At 42.8% G+C, this 11,320-nt stretch overlaps 1 protein-coding gene across 1 annotated transcript in view; it reads left to right on the forward strand.

Moving 5' to 3' along the window:
* Positions 1-5,236: 5,236 nt before the first annotated feature.
* Positions 5,237-11,320, forward strand: part of LOC110517755 (synaptotagmin-4) — a 7,266-nt gene continuing 1,182 nt past the window's right edge. Inside the window, 3 exon segments of the mRNA XM_036987254.2 lie at positions 5,237-5,589; positions 7,335-8,296; positions 11,216-11,320. The exon segment at positions 11,216-11,320 is cut by the window's right edge and continues 16 nt beyond it. Coding sequence (XP_036843149.2) covers positions 5,556-5,589; positions 7,335-8,296; positions 11,216-11,320 — 1,101 coding nt within the window. The 5' untranslated portion in view covers positions 5,237-5,555.

Consider the following 11,320-nt stretch of genomic DNA (forward strand, 5'->3'; position numbering starts at 1 on the left):
TTATCGAACAAAACATACATGTATTGTGTAACATGAAGTCCTATGAGCGTCATCTGATGAAGATCATCAAATATTAGTGATTAATTTTATCTCTATTTGTGCTTTTTGTGACTCCTATCTTTGTCTGGAAAAATTGCTGAATTCTTCTGTGACTTGGTGGTGACCTAACATAATCGTTTGTGGTGCGTTCGCTGTAAAGCCTATTTGAAATCGGACACTGTGGTGGGATTAACAACAAGATTACCTTTAAAATGGTAGAAGATACTTGTACGTTTGAGGAATTTTAATTATGACATTTCTGTTGTTTGAATTTGGCGCTCTGCACTTTCACTGGCTGTTGTCATATCGATCCCGTTAGCGGGATCTCAGCCCTAAGATACAAATGTGATAATTAGAAACAACAACGCGATTAATGACCATTTTAAAAGCTTCTATGAAAATGTATATAAATCAGAATTAAACAATAGCCTTCTTAGACTCAATAACCCTGAAGAAATTATCAGCAGACAAAAAATAATCACTAAAAACAGAGATCACCCGAAAATAAATATTAGATACTGTAAAAACATTAGCACGGAGAAAAGCACCAGGAATGGGTGGCTTTCCCATAGAATTCTATTGATCTTTTTGGGACAAATTAGCGCCACGATTTACACAAATGACAACACACGCCACTCAATTCAGTACTTCCTAGCTCCATGTATAACTGTTATTTCAGTTACATTAAAATAAAGAAAATCTGGAGTCCCCTGCTGGTTATAGACCTCTAAGATTAATACATTGTGAATATAAGATAATAACAAAGTTTACAAGCAACAGAATGGCAAAATTCTTACCAGACTTGATATATATCAATCAAATAGGGTTTATCAAAAATAGACACTTACCAACAAATATAAGAACATGTTTCAATTTATTACAATATGGAAAAAACACTTTTGCCTAAAACACTTTTGACCGTCTTAAATGGCCCTTGATATTCAAATATTATATAAATGTCCTAATGCAAAAAATATACACAAATAATACATTATTTGATGAAATTGCTTTAGAAAGGGGCACAAGACAGGGATGTTCCCTTGACCCCCTCCTGTTTGCACTAGCAATTGAACCACTTTCAGAAAGAATTCCATGTGTATCTCTGTGTTGTTGTATGTGTCGAATTGCTATGCTTTATCTTGGCCAGGTCACAGTTGCAAATGAGAACTTGTTCTCAACTAGCCTGCCTGGTTAAATAAAGGTGAAATAAAAAATAAAAAATTAGACAGGACCCAAACATAACAGGTTTGGCAAACGTGAATGGTATTAGCAAACATTAATATAAACAAAACATTTTGCAGACAATCTCCTGATATACTTGACCAATATTGAAAACTCAATGCCCCAATTGCTAAAAATATTTTCAGAATACTCAGGATATAAAATTAAAGTGAAAAATAAATAAAAAATGGCAATAGGGAAATGGAAAAAATAATCATTCACGAGCTACAGCAATCCTTTAAGTGGACAAAAAAATATTAAATACTTAGGATCCTTAATGAGTGACAACAAACAACGAATATATAAAGATAACTTTATTCCATTACTCAACTGTATGAAAGCAGATCTAATTCAATGGAATAATCTTCCCGTAAATCTAACAGGTAGAAAAAACCTCTTCAGAATAGCATGGCTCCCAAAGTGTTTTTAATAATACCTATTACCCCACCAAAGACATTTAAAAAGAAGTATACTCTGTCCTAACAGACTTTATATGGGCAAATAAAATGTATAGAATAAAAAGGACAGTTGTACATCTTCCTACGTCTGAGTGTTGATTTATCTCCCAGACTTGGAAATGTATCAACCTGCTACCCAAGGCTTTATCTTCCAGACTTGGAAATGTATCAACCTGCTACCCAAGGCTTTATCTTCCAGACTAGGAAATGTATCAACCTGCTACCCAAGGCTTTATCTTCCAGACTAGGAAATGTATCAACCTGCTACCCAAGGCTTTATCTCCCAGACTTGGAAATGTATCAACCTGCTACCCAAGGCTTTATCTCCCAGACTTGGAAATGTATCAACCTGCTACCCAAGGCTTTATCTTCCAGACTTGGAAATGTATCAACCTGCTACCCAAGGCTTTATCTTCCAGACTAGGAAATGTATCAACCTGTTACCCAAGGCTCTATCTTCCAGACTAGGAAATGTATCAACCTGCTACCCAAGGCTTTATCTCCCAGACTTGGAAATGTATCAACCTGCTACCCAAGGCTTTTACTTGGGACATAGAGTTAAATGCACTAAAGAAGAACAATGGGTGCATATTGAAGATGCTCATCCCTGTAATTTTCTTAGTGTCTCTTTTCAAAGGATAAAGCGAAGAACATTATAAACTTAATAGTGAAGAACACTCTAACAATATGGAAGAAAATGATACGTATTCTACGAGAACCAATATCACAACTCTATGGAACAATCCTTGGATTGCTTTTCAGAAATCACCAATAAATTGGTCCACGTGGAAAACTAAAGGCATAGAAACCAGAAATGACTTCCTAACAGTAAATCAGTTCATTTCTATGACAGAATTTAAAAAAGCAATTTTGGACTGACCAATGTAGGTATTTTCAAATACATGCAACTTGAAAGTTACACATCACCAAATTTCGATTTTGAAATCTTTTGGACATCAGATCAACCTTGAGGGAATCTTATTTGAGTCAGAAAAGTATGTTGGTATGATAGGTAAAATATACAGAAACTTGCAGAGAGCATATCCAACTGACAATCTTTTAGAAAAGAATATAAACTATTGGAACCAAAACACAAAAATAATTGATGTTGGCACGAGATGGAGGGAAAGTTGAAGTATAACTAACACAATTATAGTTCATGAAAATGTACAATTAATCCAGTATAAACTAATGTATAGAATGTATTATACAAGAGACAAAATTCACAAATTCTACAGCATAACGACAGAGTCATGTCTTAAGTGTAAAACTAACAATGACTCAATAATCCATGCTTTCTGGGAATAACTAACAATGACAGAATAATCCATGCTTTCTGGGAATAACTAACAATGACTCAATAATCCATGCTTTCTGGGAATAACTAACAATGACTCAATAATCCATGCTTTCTGGGAATAACTAACAATGACTCAATAATCCATGCTTTCTGGGAATAACTAACAATGACTCAATAATCCATGCTTTCTGGGAATAACTAACAATGACAGAATAATCCATGCTTTCTGGGAATAACTAACAATGACAGAATAATCCATGCTTTCTGGGAATAACTAACAATGACTCAATAATCCATGCTTTCTGGGAATAACTAACAATGACTCAATAATCCATGCTTTCTGGGAATAACTAACAATGACTCAATAATCCATGCTTTCTGGGAATAACTAACAATGACTCAATAATCCATGCTTTCTGGGAATAACTAACAATGACTCAATAATCCATGCTTTCTGGGAATAACTAACAATGACTCAATAATCCATGCTTTCTGGGAATAACTAACAATGACTCAATAATCCATGCTTTCTGGGAATAACTAACAATGACTCAATAATCCATGCTTTCTGGGAATAACTAACAATGACTCAATAATCCATGCTTTCTGGGAATAACTAACAATGACTCAATAATCCATGCTTTCTGGGAATAACTAACAATGACTCAATAATCCATGCTTTCTGGGAATAACTAACAATGACTCAATAATCCATGCTTTCTGGGAATAACTAACAATGACTCAATAATCCATGCTTTCTGGGAACACTATAAAATCCTAAAGTTATGGAAGGAGCTAGAAAGTTGGCTGTCAGAATGACTTTTAATCCGTCTGTCTGGACATTTCAGGACATGGCATATGGGTGTAGTGAGATACCCATATTCTCTTCTCATCATTCATCTTGAAAAAAGGAAATTAAAAACTTGACAATCCGCCATCATTAACAATGGAAAAATCTAATTATTTATTATTGAAATATTGAAATAGCATGGACAACTGAGAAAAACATGTGGCAAACAATTATGCAGGCACTAGGGATGAAGGTGTGGTCAGGGATGGGGGTGTGACCAGGCATTACAGATGGGGGTGTGGCCAGGTACTAAGGATGGGGGTGTGGCCAGCCACTAGGAATGGGGGTGTGGCCAGGCACTAGGGATGGGGGTCTGGCCAGAGGAGATGTAGTCTTTGTTAGTGGCGGATGCCAGGAGAATGCTACCTCCCCAAATGCATAGTCCTAACTGTAAAGTTTGGTGGAGGAGGAATAACGGTCTGGGGCTGTTTTTCATGGTTCGGGCTAGGTCCCTTAGTTCCAGTGAAGGGAAATCGTAACGCTACACCAGACAATGACATTCTAGAAGATTCTGTGCTTCCAACTTTATAGCAACAGTTTGGGAAAGGCCCTTTCCTTATTCAGCATGACAATGCCCCTGTGCACAAAGCAAGATCCATACAGTTTGTTTAGATCAGTGTGGAAGAACTTGACTGGCCTGCACAGAGCCCTGACCTCAACCCAATCGAACACCTTTGGGATTCATTGGAACGCCAACTGAGAGCCAGGCCTAATTGCCCAACGTCAATGCCCGACCTCGCCAATGCTCTTGTGGCTGAATTGAAGCAAGTCCCTGCAGCAATGTTCCAACATCTAGTGGAAAGTCTTCCCAGAAGAGTGGAGGCTGTTATAGCAGCAAAGGGGGGGACCAACTCCATATTAATGCACATGATTTTGGAACGAGATGTTTGATGAGCAGGTGTCCACATACTTCTGGTCATGTAGTGTATAAGCGAGGGAGTCAGCCAGCCAGCCAGCCAGCCAGCCAGCCAGCCAGCCAGCCAGCCAGTCAGCCAGCCAGCCAGCCAGCTAGCTAGCCAGCCAGCCAGCCAGCCAGCCAGCCAGCCAGCCAGCCAGCCAGCCAGTCAGCCAGTCAGCCAGCCAGTCAGCCAGTCGGTAAGTTAGGCACTCAGTAAGCCACCCAGCCAGCCAGTCGGTAAGTTAGGCACTCAGCCAGTCAGTCAGTAAGTCAGCCAGCCAGACAGTCAGTCAGTAAGCCAGTCATAGAAATTGATGAGCTTGTTGCTTGTTATGCTGTTTCACCGAGGCAGTGATTTCAGCAGCCTCCGTCACAACTGCGTCAGCGGCTGTGAACTCAGCAGGAGGGTGGGGGTGCTTGGGAGAGGAGGGAGGAGGGGGCGATAGGGAGAGAGAGGAGGGAGAGGGGTGGTTCATCCTCAGAGATGCTCATAGCGCAAAGAGTAACAACACGAGCAGGGTGAGACTCGCGCTGGGAAGAGAACAGACAATAGCCTGCCAACCGTTGCCTCGCTGAAAAGAACAGCTGCGTTTGAATTATTAAACCGAAACAAACAGATTAAATCATTTAAGTCACATCATCAAAAAATCTGTCGCTATTCGCTGTCAAGGAGATATACCTAGAGGACGGATTGGAGGGTAGCGTAGGTTTATAGAGTGTGAGTGCTGGAATAAACCGAAGCGCGGACCGTTTCAGCACCTTGGACAGAGCACGCGAGCAAGCGGGAACATGGCTCCGATGGTAACGGAAGAAACACAGTTCGGTAAGTAGCTGGCGGCAGCTGGTGACTTATTTGAGTGTGGTTGGGAAAACTCGGAAAGTCTCTGTTCTTTTTGTCTGTAATATTCACCATGTCTCCCAAATGGCACCTTAGACATTATCTAGTGCTCTCCGTTTGAAAAAGGCAATCTAGCTCTGGTCAACAGGGAATTAGGGTGCCATTGGGGACGATAGAGTCTCGTGATTCCACCCAACACCAGTCGGCGTCTCCATCTGTTTCTCCACCCGCTGCACTGTGACGTGGGCTCCGAGCACACCTTATTTGATGTGTTTAATTGATTGATCCTTTATTTATTCAGGAGATCGTATTGGCAATATCATGTTATGGAGATATACAAGAAAACATATGAGAAGCAAAAATCGAATAAAAATCACCAGTTAGATTACCCCTTGAGTATTCTTACGAGCTAATGGTAACTATCACACATCATTGTACCGCAGTGGGCTATTTAGTAATATGTTGAAATAAAGCGTAATGTCGGGGTTCATTATTCATTATTTCACCTGTAAAGACATGGTACATTCCTGCTGAAGACTGCTGCATGCCTTGACGTGACACATACTCTCAGAGCCTGTGTGTGTGTGTGTGTGTGTGTGTGTGCGTGTGTGTGTGTGTGTGTGTGTGTGCGTGGAGCTGAAAGACAAGGGTGAGGCACTGGGGTTTTGCCTTCCCTGTTTTTCGTTCTGACACAAATATAAGAACCTATAACCTATAAAATATAAGAACCTTTATGTGTTTTGTGTTGCTAACTAACAAAACAGTCCCCAATCTCTCATCTGATTGGCTAGTTGAGATTAATGAGAGGCAATGAATAATCATCAATTGTTAATAAATCAATAAGCTACCTCATAATTTTGTCTCAAATCGCTATAACGTATCAAAATGCCGAGTTATGTCAAAAGGCCATTTCTCTGTTCACACTCTGACCCGACCCTTGATTATTCTGTTATGTCATGTTATGTCTTGTCATGTTATGTCTTGTCATGTTATGTCATGTCATGTTATGTCATGTTATGTCTTGTTATGTCATGTTATGTCATGTTATGTCATGTCAGGTAGGAGTCCCAGATTGTGCAGACTACATCCCAAATGGCACCCTATTCCATATATAGTGTACTGTGCTACTTTTGTCCAGCGCCCATAGGACACTATCTAGGGAATAGGATGCCGTTTAGGGACACAGCCCCAGATTGTGCTGTTGTCATGCTGTCTCTGACTCAGACAGTGCGTCAGTCAGTCAGCCTGTTAGTTATGGTAATAAGCAGTGGGTTTCTGATTCAGCTTGTCAATACATTCATCTACAGAAGTAGTTAGACAGAGGAAAGTTACGCATATTCAACACACACACACACACACACACACACACACACACACACACACACACACACACACACACACACACACACACACACACACACACACACACACACACACACACACACACACACACACACACACACACACACAATAGATCCACAGGAGGGGTGGTTAACAAAAGTATCTCTCTCTCTCTCTCTCTCGCTCTCTCTCTCTCTCTCTCTCTCTCTCTCTCTGTCTCTCTGTCTCTCTGTCTCTCTTTCTCTCTCTCTCTCTCTCTCTCTCTCTCTCTCCATCTCTCTCTCTCTCCATCTCTCTCTCTCTCTCTCTCTCTCTCTCTCTCTCTCCATCTCTCTCTCTCTCTCTCTCTCTCTCTCTCTCTCTCTCCACATCTCTCTCTCCCTCTCTAGTGGAGGTGCCAGTGAGTGTTGCAGTGGTGAGTGTGTTTGGCCTCGTCTCCTGCGTCTCCCTCTTCGCCTGGATCTGCTGCCAGCGTAAAAACACCAAGCCACAGACGACACCACCCTACAAGTTCGTGCACATGCTCAAAGGCGTGGACATCTACCCCGAGAGTCTTAGCGCCAAGAAGAAGTTTGCTGCCACCGCCAATGAAAGCAAGACCGACGTGAACGGAAACTGCAATGCCAACAGCAACAACGCTAAACAACAAAAACAACCGCAAGCGGCCTCCAGCCCAGCAGGGGGCAGAACGCCCCTTCACCTGGACCTGGAGAAACAACGTGACCTGAACGGTAACTTCACCTCCACCACCAAACCTCCACATTCCAACCCCCAGACCCACACCAAGGTCCGCAGCTCCCCAGACCTGGACATTCCCTCCCCCCACCCAGGGTTCACCCAGCCTGGGGTTCCCTCCCCCACAACCATTACCACCACCAATAGCCTCTCCGGCCAGACCCCAATCCCCACCCAGGGTGCCGCTGACCAAGACAAACCCCAGGACGGAGGCCCTGAAGTGGGCCTCGGGACCCTTCACTTCTCCCTGGAATACAATTCAGAGAAGAAGGCCTTCGTGGTTCACATCAAGGAGGCCCACGGGCTGACCCCGACCGACGAGCAGTCCCTGACCTCTGACCCCTACATTAAGCTGACCCTGCTTCCGGAGAAGAAGCACCGGGTCAAGACTCGCGTCCTGAGGAAGACTCTGGACCCGGCGTTTGACGAGACCTTCAGTTTCTACGGGATCCCATTGGTCCGTGTGCAGGAGCTGTCCCTCCACTTCATGGTGCTCAGCTTCGATAGGTTCTCCCGTGATGAGGTCATTGGTGAGACTCTCGTCCCATTGGCTGAGATCAACCTGGCGGAGGGGCGTGTCCTCATGAGCCGTGAGATCATAAAGAGGAATGTCAGGGTAAGAGAGAGTTACTTGGTTCTTCCATTAGTGTCTAAAACAAGTTCTGCTTGGCATAATTACCATTAGCGTCTAATACAAGTTCTGCTTGGCATAATTACCATTATCATAATATGAATGAAGTCCTCGGGGTAGTGAGGGTTTCTACCTGATTTAATAATACATCCTCCAGGTGTCTAATAGCACACAGTACTAATGGAACAACACAGGTAGAATCGCAGCTCATGGCACCTTATTCCCTATTCTAATACCCTATTTCCTATAGCGCACTTCTTTTGACCAAGGCCTATAGGGGATAGGGGGTCATTTCTGGACCTAACCACAGTCATTTAGTTGTATCAGATAGCAGATTTATCACTCTACCAGCCATTGTATCTTTAGAATCTCTAGATCATTCTAGAACATATCATTCTAGAATATATTATTCTAAAACAGAAAATTCTAGAACAGATCATTCTAGAACATATTATTCTAAAACAGAAAATTCTAGAACAGATCATTCTAGAACATATTATTCTAAAACAGATAATTCTAGAACAGATCATTCTAGAACATATTATTCTAAAACAGATCATTCTAGAACAGATCATTCTAGAACAGATCAATCTATGTGTGATGGTGATATCCCATCCTCTGTGTAGTGCTGTCATTGGCTGTGGATGTCTAGGACAGGAGTACTATGACTGAGAGTTGTAGGCTATGTTCTACTATATTCTATGCTATTGTATTGTACACATGTTATGTGTACATTGGTGAAAGTAGCAGTAGTAGTAGTAGTAGTAGTAGTAGAGAGAGAGAGTTTAAAGAGAGAAAGAAAGAGAGAGTAAAAGAGAGAGTAAAAGAGAGAGAGAGTTTAAAGAGAGAGAGAGAGTAAAAGAGAGAGAGAGAGTTTAAAGAGAGAGAGAGAGTTTAAAGAGAGAGAGAGAGTTTAGAGAGAGAGAGAGAGTTTAGAGAGAGAGAGAGAGTAAAAGAGAGAGAGAGAGTTTAAAGAGAGAGAGAGAGTTTAAAGAGAGAGAGAGAGTTTAGAGAGAGAGAGAGAGTTTAGAGAGAGAGAGAGAGTAAAAGAGAGAGAGAGAGTTTAAAGAGAGAGAGAGAGTTTAGAGAGAGAGAGAGAGTTTAGAGAGAGAGAGAGAGTAAAAGAGAGAGAGAGAGTTTAAAGAGAGAGAGAGAGTTTAGAGAGAGAGAGAGAGTTTAGAGAGAGAGAGAGAGTAAAAGAGAGAGAGAGAGTAAAAGAGAGAGAGAGAATTTAAAGAGAGAGAGAGAGTTTAGAGAGAGAGAGAGAGTTTAGAGAGAGAGAGAGAGTAAAAGAGAGAGAGAGAGTTTAAAGAGAGAGAGAGAGTTTAAAGAGAGAGAGAGAGTTTAGAGAGAGAGAGAGAGTTTAGAGAGAGAGAGAGAGTAAAAGAGAGAGAGAGAGTTTAAAGAGAGAGAGAGAGTTTAGAGAGAGAGAGAGAGTAAAAGAGAGAGAGTTTAAAGAGAGAAAGAAAGAGAGAGTAAAAGAGAGAGAGAGTAAAAGAGAGAGAGAGTTTAAAGAGAGAGAGAGTAAAAGAGAGAGAGAGATGTCTCTGTGTAGTGTTGTGTACCAGGCTTCTAGACTCTTCTATGCCTCTGGTTGGCTCCTTTCTGCTGCTACTCTTCTGAGAACTGAGAAAGGACGAAAGGGTTTGTATGTACTGATGACGTCTTGTCTCTCAGTCGTATGTTCTCTCTCACGTCTCATGTGTACAAACGACAGATAGAGATTGATGGATAGACAGACAGATGCAAACTCACTCATGAAAATGTGATGCTAGGTACTGAGAAAAATCATGTTGACTATAATTCTCTCCTTCTATGTGGATGTCAGATGAGAGAACAACAGCTGTGGTTCTGTAAGTGTTGTGATTAGAGAAACAGGGCTTGTATGGAACAGATCTCTGTTGTAATGTGGATCTGTAGTGTTAATGTGGGTGTGGGACACATTCTCTAATCTGTCTGTAGTATGATCTCTATGTGGAAAGAGGGGGAGGAGGGAGGAAGAGAGGAGATAGATGGAGAGTGAGAGAGAGAGTGAGAGAGAGTGAGAGAGGGAGAGTGAGAGAGAGTGAGAGAGAGAGAGAGAGAGAGAGAGAGAGAGAGAGAGAGAGAGAGAGAGAGAGAGAGAGAGAGAGAGAGAGAGAGGGAGAGAGAAAAGGGCTGTGGCCAGCTGTGTCTGTATTCTACTGCTGTCACCAGATCAATACTCTGTGGGCTGTTCTACACTGTGGGCTGTTCTACACTGTGGGCTGTTCTACACTGTGGCCTGTTCTACACTGTGGCCTGTTCTACACTGTGGACTGTTCTACACTGTGGACTGTTCTACACCTGTGGGTTAAGGGTGTGGCAGGAGCAGCCATCGCGCCCCCTCTCTCTCTGACTAGAGGCCCCCTGGGGATTCGTCACACAGCGGAGGAACCAGGAAATGGCTGTGTGTAAAGTGCGTGGTCATTCAAGCAAATTAATTCAGCTCATCTCTGGCTAAGACAAAGTACAGAGCCAGTTGCAGGAGATGAGTCTATGTGTTGACGCACATATATAGATATCTGTAAAATGTCAGGTCTTTTAATTTATCGTTTTATTCTTAATTCTACCTCTTTCCCCCTCCCACTCTCTCTCCTCCCTCCATCTCTCCTCCCTCCCCTTCTCCTCTTCCTCCTACCTCCCTCACCCCCTCTACCCCTCTCTCCTCTCCCTCTCTCTCTCCCTCCTCCCTTCCTCCCTCACCCCCTCTCCCTTCTTCTCTCCCTCCTCCATCCCTCACCCCATCTCTCCTCTCCCTCCCTGCCTCCTCCTCCCTCTCTGCCTCCTCCCTCCCTCTCTGCCTCCTCCCTCCCTCCCTCTCTCCTCTCCCTCCATCTCTCCTCTCCCTCCCTCTCTGCCTCCTCCCTCCCTGTCTGTGTATAGAGGGGTGCTGGTCGAGGGGAGCTGCTGTTGTCTCTGTGTTACCAGTCCACCACCAGTACTCTAACAGTGGTGGTGTTGAAGGCTCGCCACCTGCTCAAGACCGAT

The sequence above is a fragment of the Oncorhynchus mykiss genome, chromosome 9 (assembly GCF_057628025.1).
Source record: "Oncorhynchus mykiss isolate SJ-2025 chromosome 9, ASM5762802v1, whole genome shotgun sequence".
Lineage (NCBI taxonomy): Eukaryota > Metazoa > Chordata > Actinopteri > Salmoniformes > Salmonidae > Oncorhynchus > Oncorhynchus mykiss.